Source organism: Nicotiana tabacum, chromosome 22, assembly GCF_000715075.1.
Source record: "Nicotiana tabacum cultivar K326 chromosome 22, ASM71507v2, whole genome shotgun sequence".
NCBI lineage: Eukaryota > Viridiplantae > Streptophyta > Magnoliopsida > Solanales > Solanaceae > Nicotiana > Nicotiana tabacum.
The window spans coordinates 148,989,474-149,008,606 of record NC_134101.1 but is presented as its reverse complement, the minus strand read 5'-3'; the positions used below and the strand labels follow the sequence as shown (position 1 = coordinate 149,008,606).

The window sequence follows — 19,133 nt, the reverse complement described above, 5'->3', positions numbered from 1 at the left end:
GAGTAAAGACCCAAGTGAGGACGGTGGGTGGGGACTCAGACCATTTTCCGCTTATGAAGGGGTTGCATCAGGTGTCGGCACTCAGCCCTTTTTTGTTAGCTCTGGTGATAGACGTACTGACGCGCCACATCCAAGGGGAGGAACCGTGGTGCATGTTATTTGCAGATGATATTACATTGATTGACGAGACACGAGACTGGTGTGAACGCGCAATTAGAAGTATGGAGGCAGACCCTAGAATCTAAAGGTTTCAAGTTGAGTAGGACCAAGACAGAATACTTGGAGTGTAACTTTAGTGACGAGACTCAAGGAGGGGAAGGGGAGGTGAGGCTGGACTCACAGGTCATCCTTAGGAGAGGGAGTTTTAAGTACCTTAAATGTTGACTCGCTTCTGGTGTTTTGTGTGACAAGAAGGTGCCACCGAAACTTAAGGGTAAGTTCTACAGAGTAGTGGTCAGACCAACGATGTTGTATGGGGTTGAGTGTTGGCCAATCAGGATTGCTCATGTCCAGAAGATGAAGGTAGCAGAGATGAGGATGTTGAGATGGATGTGCGGGCACACCAAGTTAGATAGGATCAGAAATGAGGTTATTCGCGACAAGGTGGGTGTGGCCCCTATTGAGGACAAGATGGGGGAAGCGCGTCTTAGGTGGTTTGGTCATGTGAGGAGGAGGAGCGCAGACGCCCCGGTGAGGAGGTGTGAGAGGTTGACATTGGAGGGCCTACGGAGAGGTAGAGGTGGAGAGAGGTGATTAGGCAAGACATGGCACAGCTTCAGCTAACCGAGGACAAGACCCTTGATAGGAAGGTATGGAGGTCGAGGATTAGGGTAGTAGAGTAAGTAGTCTAAAGTGTTCATAACAGTAGTATTGGCACGCAGCCTCGCTTTCTGTTGGTAGTAGGTTTCTGTTGTTTTCTTTCATTGTTGATCACCTTACTATCTTGTTGTTTTTATTCTGCATTTATATGGCTTTTTGGTACTGTCCCTTCTTGTCTATATTTTCATTAATGTGGTGCATATGCTTTCCTGAGTCGAGGGTCTATTGGAAACAGCCTCTCTATCCTCACAAGGTAGGGGTAAGGTCTACGTACACACTACCCTCCCCAGACCCCACGGCGTGGGATAATACTGGGTATGTTATTGTTGTATATAGTGAATGCAACATGAACCAAAACGATTTGCTGAAAAGTACCTTGAATCTACTCTGGCATGATCATTTGTACTGCTATCATTGAACGGAATAGATTCGAGCAAACCAAGGAACCTAGCAAAGCCTTCAGGATTAATGCACTGGTCCTTGTTCTCACTAAAGTTCATCCCAAAATGAACACACATGTGCTGATCATTATATAAATCCAAAGCTCCACCTACATTAAACAAGGCAACTGGAAAATTAGTTATTGTGGTGCATAAGCAGCTTTACTGATAGCGGACTTCAGATGCAGTCTTCAGAAAAGTGAAGAGCCAAACTGCACTTAAAAGAAGAGGGGCTAAATGATGTGTAAATGTCAAAAGAACAAAGCAGTTTTCATACAGATTCACACAGGAGAAACAACCACATGATGAAAGCGCAGGAACTTCACTGCTTACCTGGATTCTGACCAATGCTATCAGGTAAAGCATGAAGGAGCTCATGTTCATACTCATGGACGTCCTTCTGAACCCAGAATGTATACTCATCATTAACATCGAGGTTCTCAGATAGATAGAAACATCCATAATTGCTGTGTTTTCCTTCAATCTGAGACGAGTAGAAGAAGTCATGTAGCTATTAGCATCCTTTTATATGAGCCAAGAAATGCTTGCAGATCACGAATTTGTTTAATGCTACAGTGAATTTTACATGAAAAAATGCCCCTACGGTCACAGCAGATCTCCTACCCATGCCCTTCCCCTGCTCTTTCACCCCATTGACGAAGATTTCACACTCCGCACACCATTAAGTTGAACTATTGATTGCTGAATTAGCAGACTGCCCGGAAATCCCCACCCAGCCTCAAGGCCCTCAACAAGCAAACTATAATGCTATGTCATAAAAAAGAAGCGAATGCATCAAATCATACACAAGTATCCTCAGTTCCCAGCCCCAAGATCAAAGAGGATGCATTAGTAAATAAAAAGATCAACCCAGTTGTTTTCGGTCTTACCAATAATCTGCCAAAATTGGAAACAAGAGGATGACCATGCTCCTCCTCAGTAAGCACTGTTAATCATAAATGAAAATAAGATGAGCTAGGTCCAAGAACCACACTAGGAAATGACGATCTGAAGGATCATAATCTTGACAAGAAAAAGGATGCCGCTACATAAATACACGACAATAAGAAATTGGAGTTCTAAAATACTATTCATCTCGTAAGAATTGTGCACCAAGGAAATCTACAATCAAGTCAGGAATACAGCTGATAAAGGGTGATTCCAAAAAATGAAATGGCTAACTGAGTTTCAGTTAAGCAAAATTTGCAGCTCAAATTACAACATTAAAGAACATACTGCAATATAATATTTGTAAAGTAAAGTCATTTTACTCCAAAGGATGGGGTTAACAATCAAAGCTAAATCAACGGTGGAGCTCCTGCATTAAATAAAGGGCGTGTCTGAGTATGATCCTTCAGAAACCAATACAACGGACATGCAGAGAGAAGACAGAACTCAAATTTCAGAAAATTATCAACTGCAGAATTAAATTTTGAAAATATAACCCAATGCATGAGTCCCGCTTTTCAAAACTCACTGCCACGATAGAACTCTCTTTTATCTGTTATACATTGCTTCACAAACTTCTAAACTCCATTGTCTATCTAAGTTGCTCGGACACGGGTGCGGATGTCCGACACGGGTGCGGGTGTCCGACACGGGTGCGGATCTAGAGGTCGGATCCTTCTAGATGTAAATTTTAAGATTAGGGGATACGGATCCAAGTACGGATACGGGGGTAGGGATTTGGCTAAAACTATTTCAAAAAATATATATATAAAAATGTCTCTAAATTATGAGAAGTGTTGTGGAATACTTACGTATAGCTTGTCAAGTGTGGATTTTTTTTTTATTATCAAGTTGTAGATAAGTAAAGGATTGATCTCTTAGATAAGATATGCTATTTTCTTCAAATTTACCCTAGTTTTGATTCTGATTTCGGGAATCAAATTGTACCTCGTCTCGAATTTTTTCGTTTGTCGTGGTCAAAGTACCCAAAATTGTTTGACCAAATCCGGTACGGATCCCATACCCACTGCACCACCTAAACTGCCGTATCGGAGCAACTTAGTTGTCTATTCCCTAATTTCCTGTTTCTATCTCATAGCCATTTGAGGTGTCGTGAGTAAAAAGCGGAAGAGCACTCAATTTTACCTGAATGTTGAGAAATATAATTGCTATCCCCTGAAGATGAGCAATCGAATTTTCTCATTCCTGCATGTGTTTTCTTCGCCAACCTTTGCAGTGAATCATTCAATCTAAATGGAAGGACAACAGCTGCCATGTTGTCCATACTTCCCTTTTCAAAAGCAGCATTTACTATGCAATCAGCTAAGGAATATGAACATGAATAAGTGAGTTCCGATCGCACAGTGAAATCAGCATGTAAATTCCACAATATGTCACAAATATCCTGTGAGCTAAGCTTTTCAAAAACGCCATCAGAAGCAGCCACCAAATAGCTGTCATTGGCTGTCAAAGGTTGCCAATCAGTGACCTCAGGTGCGGATATAACGCCATAACTGATAACACATTAAGTTGTTGATAAGTCATTTCTCAGGTTAAAATAAAAGTCTTTTGAAATTTCCAAAGATTTTACTAGCACTGCAGGAAAATTAAGCAGATGAATTAATGCGTGTCTTCTAGTTCAAAAGTTGAAAACACACACGACTCAAAGCATGCATCCAAGTTCACCAATTAAGATGCACAAAAATTAATGCATGCGTCCAAGTCCACAAGTTAAATCTGCAAATAAAGCAACGTGGGGAATGACATATTAGTATAGAAATCCTCCAGCATAATGTGAACCTTACCTTTTAAAAGACACATCACCTATTGCTCTTGAAACAGCCAATTGACCATTAACCCTAGCTACGCCACTCCATTCAGAGACATGTCCTCCTGCAGTCTCCACTCGAGACCTCTCGTCATCCCTATCTGGGTGGTGGTCTCTAGTCAATTCCTTGGAAATCAGAAAAGGCCACTGGTCAGAAGCTGCCAACTTGAAGCTATTGAAGTTCTTCACAGGTTCGAAAACCCCAAAGCCTCTTGTTTGCCTATATAACCTCAATAAATTAGCTGTAACCAAAAGAGAATTGAAATAAACATCTCTTCGAACTGTTCATGTAAAAGCAACTCATACATTATATAAAAATGTTATTTGATAAAGACATTACAAATATGATTCTACACCATGAAGATTGTTACTTGACATAGAGCCCAAAGGGGAGAACTTCTGACCTTTAGCCTCTTCTTGAGATTTATATTCTTCAGAACATAAAAATGCCTTTGAATCTCCGATATTTGCAACTAAAATTTGATTTTCTGCCATAAGTATAACTGTGGCGGTAGAGCCAGAATCAAAATTGTGTCTAAATGCATCCTTCAGAAGCAGACAAGTTAATATTAAGACAATGCATAACAAAGATTTAAGTCTGATTGGCCTGACGAAAAAGATGCCACTTGAGAGGTTACCCTTGAAAATGCAGAATCAATATCATCAATTGCCCTTAGCAATGCTTCCCTCAATATTTCCAAGTGAAAAGATCGATCAATGATTGAAGACACAGTCAGCTTGAACCTACATAATGACATTTTTCCTTGGATATTTACATCATGTAAATTTTTTTGGACAATAAGAAATGCTATTAGATAAGTGAATACAGATAGATGACACCCTGTAATAGCAAATCAAATCAAAAAGTAGACTGTAGCCAAAGATATCATTCTTTTATAAGTAGACTGTAGCTTATTTATCATTTTACAGAATCACTTTCGCTTGCAGTTAAAGATACATATATATAATAAATATATTCTTCCCCTTGACATAGTAATATTGAGGATCTAAGCAAGGACGGGAATCTACTCTCACTGTTCCTGTATATAGGTGTAAACTATCAATGATGTGATAGCCTTCAAGAGACACCATAAAAGGAATCAGGAACTTTTGCTCATCTTAGTGTAAGCCTTGAATATATTTAAAAAAAGACATGATGCCCTACCTTTTTGTGCTTTTCCTTTCTGTGGGTTTTCTTTAGAGTAGTGGGAAAGAGAGGGGAGTCCTTAGCAATTCTTAAAAGCTATGTTGCTCCGACTCCGAAAATATCGCCGGATACGTGTCGGATCCTTCAAAAGTGGTGTATTTTTGGAGGATCCGACACGGATGCGGCAGCATTTTGGAGAGTCCGCGCAACATAGCTTAAAAGTATGTTTGTTGTTTAGCATGTGTTAGCATAAAGAAAGGGAACTTAATGGCATGTTGCCAAACAAACAACAATTTCATTGTTTTTGTTATCAGAACTTGTAGGAGTTAGTTTAATTATTTTTTAAAACATTTACTATTTCAAGAGGACGACGAGAAGGAACAGAGAGTAGGAGACACCTCCCCAAGTTCAATTCATCCGGATTCCAGTTCAGAGTACTCTGTCTTCTTTCATTTGGCAAGAGTCCAATCATTTTCCTTGAAAGAACTGAAAATGTTGCATCAAGAAGAAAAAATGTGTGCAGCGTGAAATACTGCAGTAATAGCTTTGATGCCATTTCACTTGCTTCAGCACCATTATGACCATCAAAAACTGCGACAACACCAACTGTAACCTCAGTAATACCTTTAACACCTGCACCATAAAGATAATTTAGAGACAACAGTGCAACACAAGGACAAGTAAGACTGTATGTGCACCCACCATGGTAAGTAAGATGGGGTCTTACAATAGGTTAGGGTTTGAGTCTGATACAGCTATATGGAGTTGGTACTGCTGGGTAGGGTTGCTCTAGTGGTGAGCACCCTCCACTTCCAACCAAGAGGTTGTGTTAAGCTCAAAAACATACCATATCTATGCTTAATAACTGTAATAGTTCTAAATATCTCTGATTTACTGAATTCATCAAATAGAAAGTCCACTTCTCTTTTTTGGTCCATACCAAAATAATTTTTACTTTTTGTTCAAGAAGGATGTTTTTTATCTTTTCAACTATAATTAACTTTAAAAAATTTGCATCACATCCACATTTAGAGCCCGTTTGGCCATGAAAATTTTTTCACTTTTTTTCGAAAAAATTTCACTTTTTTCGAAATCAGTGTTTAGCCATAAAATTTCCAATTTTCACTTGAAGATGAATTTTGGAATTTTTCGAAAATTTGAAAAACTCCAAAGGGTTATTTTTCAAAATTTTCACTCAGATCGTTCACAAAAATCCAAAAACAACCCAAAATTATATTCATGTCCAAATACAACTCTAATTTTCAAATATCATTTTCACTTGAAAAAACATTTCACTTTTTTCGAAATTTTACAATTCTTATGTCCAAACGCCCACTTAGTTTCTTTTTGCATTATTTCTTCTAGCATGATCAACATTTAGTCTTCTCAATAAAACCTTTTTGTACTCCATTCTTCAATACTAAACAAACACCATGTTGCTCCACATATTCACATATCAAATGTTTTCATATGATTTTCTACCATGTGTGGAAACTTTACATTTTTAGGGGCAGCAACAACAACAACAGCCCTGTGTAATCGCACAAGTAAGGTCTGGGGAGGGTAGGATGCACGTAGCCTTACCCCTACCCTAGAAGAGTAGAGAGACTGTTTCCGATAGACCCTCGGCTAAAGAAGATGGAAGAAGCACTAATAGCAAGTAATAGCAAGACAATATATTTAGAAAACTAAATCGAACATAGCAATAGAGAATATGAAAGAGGTAGCAATAGCAAGTAATAGCAAGACAATATATTTAGAAGACTAAATCCAAGATAGCAACAGAGAATATGAAAGAAGTACTAATAGCAAATTAAGGAAATACTGATGGCAAGTAATAACCAGTATTGTGAGCGTGAAGCAAGCAAAAGCGATAAGCCTCTTTTCGCTTAAAGCGTGAAGCGAGAAGCGAAGCGCTCGCTTTTTTGAAGTGACGCGGAATTAAAAGAAATAATAAAATAAATATTGCATAGACAACAAATATTACACATGTAACTACATACAAAAAATGTAACTGCCAATACTAAAAAATTGGCAGTGAGACTAAGGACAAAAGATGAAGAACTGAAGAAGAAAAAATTTGGCAACATTTCGCTGCAATTTTAAGGACTGAAACGAAAATAAAAAGAAGAAGAAGAAGAGAATGAGAAAAAGAAGAAGAACTGATGGGGAAAAAAAAATCAGCAGCAGCTATTTTAAGCATTGAAAGGAGAAGAAGAAGAAAACATTCTTGGGCTTGAAAATTGAAACCCTAGTGGTTGTTTGCTCTACTGCTCGCTGATTATGTAAAAACTGACTGAGCTTTTTTATTTGTTAGTGACCTAAAAGACAGAAGCGAGCACTTCCGTCGCTTCTCGCTTCGCTAGCGCTTCTCGCTTTTTTCGCAAAAGCGGACGCTTCAACCTACAGAAGCGACACAGTGGCCACCTCGCTTCGCTTCACGCTTAAAGCGTTAAAGTGAGCGCTTTTCACAACACTGGTAATAACAAAACAAGATAAGCGATAATAGCAAACTACGGATAAAAAGGGTACTACACTAAAACTAATACTATCGAACTAATGAAGACAAGGGTAAACGCACGACTACTTACTAACCGTCTAGCCTAATCCTCAACCTCCACACTCTCCTATATAGGGTCATGTCCTCGGTTAGCTCAAACTGCGTCATGTCCCGCCTGATCACCTCTCCCCAAGTCTTCTTTGGCCTACCTCTACCTTTCTTCTTATCCCCCAAGGCCAACCTCTCACACCTCCTGAATCTGTGCTTCTCCTTTTAACATGTCCGAACCATCTCAGCCTCACCTCTCGCATTTTTTCCTCCACAGGGGCCATTCCCACCTTGTCCCGAATAACTTCATTCATGATTCTATCTAACCTAGTATGCCCAGACATTCATCTCAACATTCTCATTTCAGCTATTTTCATCTGCTGGACATGGGAGTTCTTGACTCGCCAGCACTCTTCCCCATACAACACAGTCAGTCTAACCACTACCTTGTAGAACTTACCCTTAAGTCTCAACGGCATATTCTTATCGCACAAGACACCGAAAGCGAGCCTCCACTTCATCCATCCTGCTCTGATACAATGTGTGACATACTTATTAATCTCCCCATCATTCTGAATTATAGACCGCAGATACTTGAAACTCTCTCTCCTTGGAATAACTTACGTATCAAGCCTCACATCCTCATCCGCCTCCTGGGTAACACCGCTGAACTTGCACTCCAAGTATTATGTCTTGGTCTTGCTCAACTTGAAACCCTTAGACTCGAGGGTATGTCTCCAGACCTCCAGCCTCTCGTTAACACCACCTCGCATCTCATCAATCAGGACTATGTCATCTGCAAATAACATGCACCAAGGCACCTCCCCTTGAATATATCGCGTCAATGCGTTCATTGCCAAGTTAAACAAAAACGGGCTAAGTATTGATCCCTGATGCAACCCCATCTAAACCGGGAAGTATTCAGAGTCTCCTTCTGTTGTCCTAACCCGTGTCTTGTCTTAGCTCCATCATACATGTCCTGGATCACTCTAATATACGTTACAGGCACTTCTTTAGCCTCCAAACATCTCAATAGAACCTCTCTGATGGGACTTCGTCATAGGCTTTCTCTAGGTCAATGAACACCATATGCAAGTCCTTCTTCATCGCCCTATACTGCTCCACCAATCTCCTCACAATGTGAATGGCTTCAGTAGTCAACTGTCCCCGCATAAATGTGGGTAAAATGTAAGTGCTTTAGTTTTCTTAAATATAGTAGAGATAAAATTGTATTTAACAAGGTAAAAGTAGGTGTGTAACTCTATATGAGTACTATATGCGTGAAAAGTTCGTTTCCCAATAAGCCAGACATTATCATGGAACACACCAAAAATGAATGGTGGACATTCAATTTGAAGTGGAAGGAACACTAAATATTTAATATTTTCAAATATTCTTTTAATAACAGTGGCGTCAAATTCAGTCAATCAAATCGAAAGGACAAAAAAACTAGAATTCCACGTCAAGGATAGAATCAGATTTTGACATCAGCTACACGCTCATAAAAAAACCTCTTGTTTATCTCTAATAATTAATCTAGTGAAGTGAATGCAAGTTCTTCTCCACCAAGCTGCAACCAACCCGCAATTTCCATTTGAAGTTCGATAAGACACATAAGAGGCTTTCATTTTCTTGATAATTAACACATAAAAGCTTTTCCGGGTATCCTTTCTCCACTTTACCAGTTTTCTTTCAATACTTAACTGGAATAATGGATACAAAATAAGAGTGTCTTTGGCAGGGGCGGCCCAAGGGTCAAGCCACTAAAGCAAAGGCTTTAGGACCCCAAATTTTTCTTTTTGTTTTCTACTCGTATTTGTATTGAGATCCCGGCTAATCTAGATTCGTACCACATAAGGCCTAGTAAAAGAGATAACACATTTTAACAGAATTTGTTTAACCACAAGACTCGAACCCAATATATCTAATTAATTAAGTAAGTTGGATCATATACATCTCACAGTAATCTTTAGAGGTAGGGTCTAAATATATTCGGTATTTTAAAATAAAAAAGTAAAACATTTTATAAAAGGTAAAGATAAAAAATAAGACTTGGACTATTGAAGATACCAAAAAATGGATTCTAAAAGTTTATTACACTTTTTTTAGTGAGAAATGTACTTCACTAATTATGTTAATCGTAAAATTTAAATAATAAAAAGTTCTATATTCGCGATAAGGGTTCAGGGGGAGTGATTCGCTTTCTCCAATTAAAAGTTGTTCATTATAGAAACTCAGACCCCACTAGTGGGGATTTTACTGGGTTGTTGTTGTATTGTTCTTTGTAGAAAGAAAAGAGTTTTATTTTTTCTATAAAAAATAAGAGTTGAAGAGTACCGTTGAATAAAACTATATTCGCATTCTTTTTTCCCTTTTTCCCCTTAGGTTTCAAGTGTTCAACAAGTATATTAGAACATCAAAAATTATTTTGATATCAAGTTATCAACTTTTTGAATTTGGTTCTATTATCTAAGATCAAAAATATCTTATGAGAGATTAAATTATTTATAAAAAGAAACTATCAACAATTTTACATCTTAAAAAGCTTGAAAAATAGACTTCAATTAAAAATATAGATGAATTATTTTTTTTTCTTCTGAAAGGCCCCGGATTAAAAATTGGCTTTAGGCCACCAATCTTCTTGAGCCGCCCCTGGTCTTTGGTACTGCGAAAGAACTTTCTCATGGAAAATGTTTTCCGGTGTTTAGCTTATGAGTGAAAAATATATTTTCAAAAAAAATAGTACTCCATATATTAAGGATTAATGGTATTATTAATAAATCGAGTATTGAAGAGTAATAATAATGTCTTAAATGTTAGTTAAAGCAAGTAATGTGAAGTTAAAAATTGAGGTAGCTGTACTGAAAATGACTTTTGCACATAAGTGAGGGAAGTCATATTCCCTCTTTTGATGGAAAATATTTTCCTTCTGGTAACTTAAACACCAGCAAATAGAAAATGAGCTTCATCATACCAAACACGCCCTAACATGAAAATAAGTAAGGTTTTCAAGTATAGGTTCTTACTTCTTATGTCATTATCAAATTAAAAATTGGATTCATATAATAGAATTATAGAAGTCAAGGTACTTGCTAAATTATCAAAAGATAACAATAATAAAAACTAATGTAATAGTTTCAAAGTGTCTACCTGGATCCAAACACATACTTTTAGATCAGAATAGAGTAACATTTCACATATTTCACATGATGAGGGTAGAAGTTGAAAAAAAAAATTTACCGGGGAAAGGGATGCGAATATCGAGTGCACAGAGAATTCGATCTTCTTGAGACTTGCGGCGACCTTGATGCAAGGCTGTTTGGCACCTCACATTCGGCGATTTGGATTCGGAACCATGATCTGGAAGCTTCCAGCGAGGGCATTTTGGAGATTGAAATACGGCAGGTGCACCGCCTTCTTTATACACCGTCAAACATGTCGACGATTCTCCGGAAGTACAAGTACTCACGCAAAGAACAAACCCCAACACGAAGGCGAGAAATTTGCATAAATTCATTCTGTTTTCTGGTTTCTGTTCATATAGAAATTGAAATTGAAGAAGAGGAGTTTCATGGTATTGAGAGAAATTGAGAGGAGTGAGAGTAAGAGAACAAGATTCGCGCGGTGAATTTGAACAGACGATGCTTTATAAGGATGTGGGTCTTGCGGGTTATTTCACATAATCAAAATACGTCGGCTCTGTGCACGGACTGCAACCGAAAAGTAATCCCTCCATCTAATGGAAACTATTTCCGGAAATAAAAGCTCGGAGTTTGAAGCATCAAATAGGTAGAACTTTATGTGAATTATTTACAAATTTAAAAAGTACTAATATTATAAATCCTAAAATTTATTTAACTTCTTTAATGATACCACTTGTATCGCGGGTATATATACAGTCAAACCTCTCTATAACATCATCATTTGTTCCTATAATTTTTTGGTTTTTATAATATAACAACATTGACGTTTAAATATTTTTTTCGGGTTATAAATAAAAGTTATTCAAAAATTAATTTTTTTTAATGTTACATATAAAAGATGAAAAAATTATTCAAATTTAAGATCTTAAAATATATGTATATTTCACTAGGTAAATATTGAAGAAAGCTAATACAATATCAATAAATTTAGAACTAAACGTACAAGGATTTAAACTCTAACGCACACACTTTAAAGCTACTAGAAAAAAAAATATTTCAAGATTGATGGAAGAATTTTGTATTGTAGTTGTTTCATAGATTTCATTCTCTTACTACTGATATAACGCTTTAATTTGCAAAGATTCGTGTCCAAATTTTCAGCAACAAGGTATTCAATAAAATATATGTCATATGTAAATCTTCAAATCTTATGTCTTATGCACGATAGAAACTTTGTTCAAAGAAACTGATTGTGTGCATATTTTTAAAATTATTATTATTAATCTTAAAGAATTAATATACCCGTTATAGAGGGGTAATTTTACAAAGAACGTTCAACTATAAATATGAATATTGTTGTTATAGCTAAAAATTTATTATTGAGAGGTACAATATAACTTAAAAATCGAAGTTGAGGAAAACTTAACTTTTATAATGAATGGTTGTTATATAGGGATATTGTTATAGAGCGGACTAACTGTAGTTGTCTATAACGACCCGACCGGTCGTTTTGAGCATTTGCACTTCAGTCGGTAGTTTACGGACGTGAGTAGCTCTGTATGATGTATTCTGACTTGTGTGAACCGTCGATTTTAGTTTTCAGGTTACTCGGGACTGATTTGGAAGAATGATTCTCAACTAGGAAGCTTTTGTCACGATCCAAAATCTAACTAGTCGTGATGGCACCTAACCAACCCGCTAGGTAAGCCAATTAATAATTATCCATTTCCAATAAAATTAATAAAATAATTTAAAGGAAGAAATTATCTGAAACTTATACATTTCCCAAGAATTAGTAGTACAAATCATGAATTTCTAAGAATAGAGTTTACAAAGCTGATATGAAGTAAATACATCTTCTGTTTTGAAAAGTACATAAATAGGGTTATATAAATCTAAGGCTACTATGAACAAGAGGCAGCTACAACAGGGACAAGGTACACCTTCAAATCCAGCAACCATCGAACACAGCAACAACAACAGCCAACATCTGCACGCAATGTGCAGAAGTGTAGTATCAGTACAACCGACCCCATATTTTGGTAAGTAACAAATCTAACCTTAGGTTGAATGTAGTGACAAGCTGAAACATGGGTCGGGTCCTGCACCAATAAACAACAACAGTTCATAACAATGATTAAATAAAGAAGTAGCTCAGAGATAAAATGCTCAACCTTTTCATAATTTTCCGAAAGTAGTTTCACATTTCAAGTATATCAGTAAAAATCCAAATCCCTTACCAAAATCGTCAAAAATATGAGTGAGTTTGAAAACTATAATTTTTCCCAAAAACCTTTCATCAGGTAAATGTTTCGTTTTTAGATAGCATGATGAAAGTACATCTCTATGCCTACATATTAAGATACAAGTAAAATCATGAACGTCACCAAAACCGGGCAACAAAAGGAAATGCATCTCTATGCATGTATCTCAAGTGCGCGTGGCAAATGCAATACCTCCCAGTGATAAACTCATGTACTCACACTCTCAGAGAACTCAATCTCACCATCTCGCATTTCTCTCTTACCACGCTCAATACTCAGCACACTCAATCACTCAGCACTATATAATACTTGTTGTGGCGTGCAACCCCATCCACATATGTATAGCCATAAGGCTCATTGCAGCGTGCAACCCGATCCATATATATATAAACAACCATAAGGCTCATTACGGCGTACAACCCGATCCATATATATATAAACAACCATAAGGCTCGTTGCAGCGTGCAACCCGATCCATATATAAATATATAATCAGCTGCGCTCACTAGGGGTGTGCAGACTTCGGAAGGGCTCATTCAGCCCAAGTGCTATATCATTGCGGTGTGCAGCCTGATCCCATAAAATATAATCAATATATCATGCTGCAGCGTGCAGCCCGATCCCATAGTATCACTCTCACTCAAGCTCTCGGCCTAACTCAGTTATCAATCTCTCCAGTCTCACTCACGGGCTCATAATGTCATGAAACTAGCCCAACAACAATGATATGATGTATCAATAAATAACAGTTGAGACTGAGAAATGATATGAATGCATGAATATGACTGAGTACGAAATACCAATAAAATCAGTGAGATGACAACAATAAACGACCATTATGGGTCCTAACAATATTAGTATAAAGCCTAAACATGATATCCAGTATGACTGACAATTCCGTTACTTTATCACATGGTGAAAATACAGATATCAACACAATAGGACCACTATACAGTACATGAAAACAACGGAGTCGCAATCACAGGGTGCACGCCCAGACACCCATCAGCTAGCATGTGCATCACCTAAATACTAGTCACACAACACGTAATTCGGGGTTTCATACCCTCAGCATTAAGTTTAGAAGAGTTACTTACCTCGAACAAGCCAATTCCAATAACAAGCAAGCCAAGCGATGCTTCGAAAATGCCATATCGCGCGTACCGATCTACGAACGGCTCAAAACTAACCAAAAGCAACTCAAATATATCAAATAAAGCCCAAGGAAATAATTCCAAATGATAAAGATCAAATCCTTAGTCATGAAATATGAACACTCATTCACTCACGAGTCTAACCATACCAAAATTAGCCAATTCCGATCGCAACTCGACCTTCAAATCCCCAATTTATAGTTTATGAAGTCTCTACAATTTTTTCTAAATTTTCGTCTCAAGGTACTAATTAAATGATGAAATCACAGATATATTCATGTATATTAACCAAATTCTAGTTTGAATCACTTACCTCGACGATTTTCTTGAAAAACCCCACGAAAAATCGTAAAAATGAGCTCCCAAAGTCCAAAATGTGAAATAATACCCTAACCCTTGTTTATATAGTACCAAAGCTTCCTTCCAAAGTGCTGACCACACATTTTCAAGTGCGGTCGCACATCCCAGGTCCTGCAGCCGCAATCCAAATTGTGCAGCCGCACTTCAACAACTTCTGCCCTACCAGGATTTAGTAAAATGACCATACCTTTCTGTACAAATGTCTACATGATGATTTCTTTATCTTTCTGGAAACTAGACACGAAGGGATACAGCTTTTGTTTTTGAATCATCTCCAAATTTCTTGCGGATCAAAAGATATAAGCTTCCAAAACCAGCAAACCTGCAGAACACCCTGAAGTGCGGCAACAGACAAAATTGTTTGGTCCGCACTATTCCTCTATGGTCAGCACATTTTCATCTCATGTTGCACTTTTTCATCCGCTACAGTACTCAAAAATGTGCCTCAGCATATGAAATTGTGTGGTCCGCACTTCCAACATTCTGTAACAACATCAGAGTGCCAAAATGCCAGGACTTGCTCAAAACTCACCCCAAAACTCACCCGAGCCATTCAGGATCCCGTTTAATTATACCAACAAGTTCTGTAATTACTCGGGGTCTCAAATCACACCTAACAAGGACAAAACACGAATCACCAGTCGATTCAAGCTTAAGAACTTATGAACTTCTCAATTCCACATTCGATGTCGAAACCCATCAAAGCACGTCCGATTGACCTCAAATTTTGCACACAAGTCATAAATGATATAATGGAGCTATTCCAATTTCCATAATCGGATTCCGGTCCCGATATCAAAAGTCAACTCCCCGGTCAAACTTCCAAACTTGAATTTTCGTTTTAGTCATTTCGAGCCTAATTAAACTATAAACTTCCAAATAATTTTCCGAACACGCTCCTAAGTCCAAAATAACCCAACGGAGCTAATGGAACCATCAAAAATCCAATCTGAGGTCAACTACTAAAAAGTCAAACTTGGTCAACCCTTTCAAATTTAAAGCTTCTAGTTGAGAATCACTCTCCCAAATTGATTCCGAATAACCTGAAAACCAAAACCGACGATTCACATAAGTCATAATGCATCATACGGAGCTATTCATGCCATCAAACAACCGAGCAGAGTGCAAATGCTCAAAATAACCGGTCGGGTTGTTACATCCTCCCCCACTTAAACATACGTTCATCCTCGAATGTGCCTAGAGTTGATCCTAAAGCCATCAAACTGCAGTGTAACTTTACCATGCACATACCCGGGGGTGATCCCATGTCACCCTATCCATAGGTCTGATAACTCAACATATCTGAAATTTCTTAATTTAACCCATCCCATAAGCCTTAGAATCCAATTCCCACATCCAGAATTTCTATGAGATCAGAACCTCGAATCTACACATTGTATAAGTCTGAACAAGTTGTATCAAGCCATATTCATAACCCAAGATGTAATCACATGATATACCGCAAAACTCAAATACTCATAGCAATAATTTCCAATCACAGTAGCTGCTCAAAATAACCCAATATCGGTAATGAACCTCTTATCAAACAAAGTCTTATTCTAAAACCTTCATATACTGCCAATGATGAAATAAACACATAGAAACTCATAACTATTCGTTAGATCAACAAGTCATGGAGCTCCCTCTCCTTTGACAAGAACTATAGCAAATTTCTAAGCCGACTTTCGATATTATCCTTCCAACCATGCTGTAATCGATTCCGATAATATCTATTCTAGGTCCAATGACCTCATCTCATCCAACACGACCACTCTAGTGACATGAAATATCAATACAATCTAAAGCCATAACTCGTGCAATCCGTGCACCAATAAGCAATATTCCAATCTACTCAAACAAGAGAACCGTTCCGCAAGCTCAATGGGTACCACCATAACGCAATGCTAAGAACCCATCACACATCGTGTGAACCAAAACACACAAATCTATCACAAAGGGTCCTAACAATTAATAACAGTTGAGACTGAGAAATGATATGAATGCATGAATATGACTGAGTACGAAATACCAATAAAATCAGTGAGATGACAACAATAAACGACCATTATGGGTCCTAACAATATTAGTATAAAGCCTAAACATGATATCCAGCATGACTGACAATTCCGTTACTTTATCACATGGTGAAAATACAGATATCAACACAATAGGACCACTATACAGTACATGAAAACAACGGAGTCGCAATCACAGGGTGCACGCCCAGACACCCATCAGCTAGCATGTGCATCACCTAAATACTAGTCACACAACACGTAATTCGGGGTTTCATACCCTCAGCATTAAGTTTAGAAGAGTTACTTACCTCGAACAAGCCAATTCCAATAACAAGCAAGCCAAGCGATGCTTCGAAAATGCCATATCGCGCGTACCGATCTACGAACGGCTCAAAACTAACCAAAAGCAACTCAAATATATCAAATAAAGCCCAAGGAAATAATTCCAAATGATAAAGATCAAATCCTTAGTCATGAAATATGAACACTCATTCACTCACGAGTCTAACCATACCAAAATTAGCCAATTCCGATCGCAACTCGACCTTCAAATCCCCAATTTATAGTTTATGAAGTCTCTACAATTTTTTCTAAATTTTCGTCTCAAGGTACTAATTAAATGATGAAATCACAGATATATTCATGTATATTAACCAAATTCTAGTTTGAATCACTTACCTCGACGATTTTCTTGAAAAACCCCACGAAAAATCGTAAAAATGAGCTCCCAAAGTCCAAAATGTGAAATAATACCCTAACCCTTGTTTATATAGTACCAAAGCTTCCTTCCAAAGTGCTAAACACACATTTTCAAGTGCGGTCGCACATCCCAGGTCCTTCAGCCGCAATCCAAATTGTGCAGCCGCACTTCAACAACTTCTGCCCTACCAGGATTTAGTAAAATGACCATACCTTTCTGTACAAATGTCTACATGATGATTTCTTTATCTTTCTGGAAACTAGACACGAAGGGATACAGCTTTTGTTTTTGAATCATCTCCAAATTTCTTGCGGATCAAAAGATATAAGCTTCCAAAACCAGCAAACCTGCAGAACACCCTGAAGTGCGGCAACATACAAAATTGTTTGGTCCGCACTTTTCCTCTATGGTCAGCACATTTTCATCTCATGTTGCACTTTTTCATCCGCTACAGTACTCAAAAATGTGCCTCAGCATATGAAATTGTGTGGTCCGCACTTCCAACATTCTGTAACAACATCAGAGTGCCAAAATGCCAGGACTTGCTCAAAACTCACCCCAAAACTCACCCGAGCCATTCAGGATCCCGTTTAATTATACCAACAAGTTCTGTAATTACTCGGGGTCTCAAATCACACCTAACAAGGACAAAACACGAATCACCAGTCGATTCAAGCTTAAGAACTTATGAACTTCTCAATTCCACATTCGATGTCGAAACCCATCAAAGCACGTCCGATTGACCTCAAATTTTGCACACAAGTCATAAATGATATAATGGAGCTATTCCAATTTCCATAATCGGATTCCGGTCCCGATATCAAAAGTCAACTCCCCGGTCAAACTTCCAAACTTGAATTTTCGTTTTAGTCATTTCGAGCCTAATTAAACTATAAACTTCCAAATAATTTTCCGAACACGCTCCTAAGTCCAAAATAACCCAACGGAGCTAATGGAACCATCAAAAATCCAATCTGAGGTCAACTACTAAAAAGTCAAACTTGGTCAACCCTTTCAAATTTAAAGCTTCTAGTTGAGAATCACTCTCCCAAATTGATTCCGAATAACCTGAAAACCAAAACCGACGATTCACATAAGTCATAATGCATCATACGGAGCTATTCATGCCATCAAACAACCGAGCAGAGTGCAAATGCTCAAAATAACCGGTCGGGTTGTTACATCCTCCCCCACTTAAACATACGTTCATCCTCGAATGTGCCTAGAGTTGATCCTAAAGCCATCAAACTGCAGTGTAACTTTACCATGCACATACCCGGGGGTGATCCCATGTCACCCTATCCATAGGTCTGATAACTCAACATATCTGAAATTTCTTAATTTAACCCATCCCATAAGCCTTAGAATCCAATTCCCACATCCAGAATTTCTATGAGATCAGAACCTCGAATCTACACATTTTATAAGTCTGAACAAGTTGTATCAAGCCATATTCATAACCCAAGATGTAATCACATGATATACCGCAAAACTCAAATACTCATAGCAATAATTTCCAATCACAGTAGCTGCTCAAAATAACCCAATATCGGTAATGAACCTCTTATCAAACAAAGTCTTATTCTAAAACCTTCATATACTGCCAATGATGAAATAAACACATAGAAACTCATAACTATTCGTTAGATCAACAAGTCATGGAGCTCCCTCTCCTTTGACAAGAACTATAGCAAATTTCTAAGCCGACTTTCGATATTATCCTTCCAACCATGTTGTAATCGATTCCGATAATATCTATTCTAG

At 37.8% G+C, this 19,133-nt stretch overlaps 1 protein-coding gene across 16 annotated transcripts in view; it reads right to left on the bottom strand.

Annotated features, from left to right (window-relative positions):
- The window catches only part of LOC107820295 (putative protein phosphatase 2C 51), a 60,994-nt gene extending 49,496 nt beyond the window's left edge, over window positions 1–11,498 (bottom strand). For 14 of the 16 annotated variants that reach the window (XR_012704840.1, XR_012704842.1, XR_012704841.1 and 11 more), the window contains exons 1-9: window positions 10,971–11,484; window positions 5,581–5,815; window positions 4,674–4,779; window positions 4,440–4,581; window positions 4,013–4,277; window positions 3,354–3,721; window positions 2,150–2,205; window positions 1,593–1,743; window positions 1,195–1,369 (exon numbers count right to left, since the gene is read on the bottom strand). Coding sequence is in view for 12 of the 16 variants with exons in the window: in XM_075243562.1 (XP_075099663.1) it covers window positions 1,195–1,369; window positions 1,593–1,743; window positions 2,150–2,205; window positions 3,354–3,721; window positions 4,013–4,277; window positions 4,440–4,581; window positions 4,674–4,779; window positions 5,581–5,815; window positions 10,971–11,247 (1,775 nt within the window). In the remaining 4 variants the exon portion in view is untranslated. Of the gene's footprint in view, window positions 1–1,194; window positions 1,370–1,592; window positions 1,744–2,149; window positions 2,206–3,353; window positions 3,722–4,012; window positions 4,278–4,439; window positions 4,582–4,673; window positions 4,780–5,580; window positions 5,816–10,970 lie in introns of all 16 variants that reach the window. The other 2 variants (XM_075243572.1, XM_075243564.1) reach the window with 2 other exon arrangements.
- Between the last annotated feature and the right edge of the window lie 7,635 nt (window positions 11,499–19,133).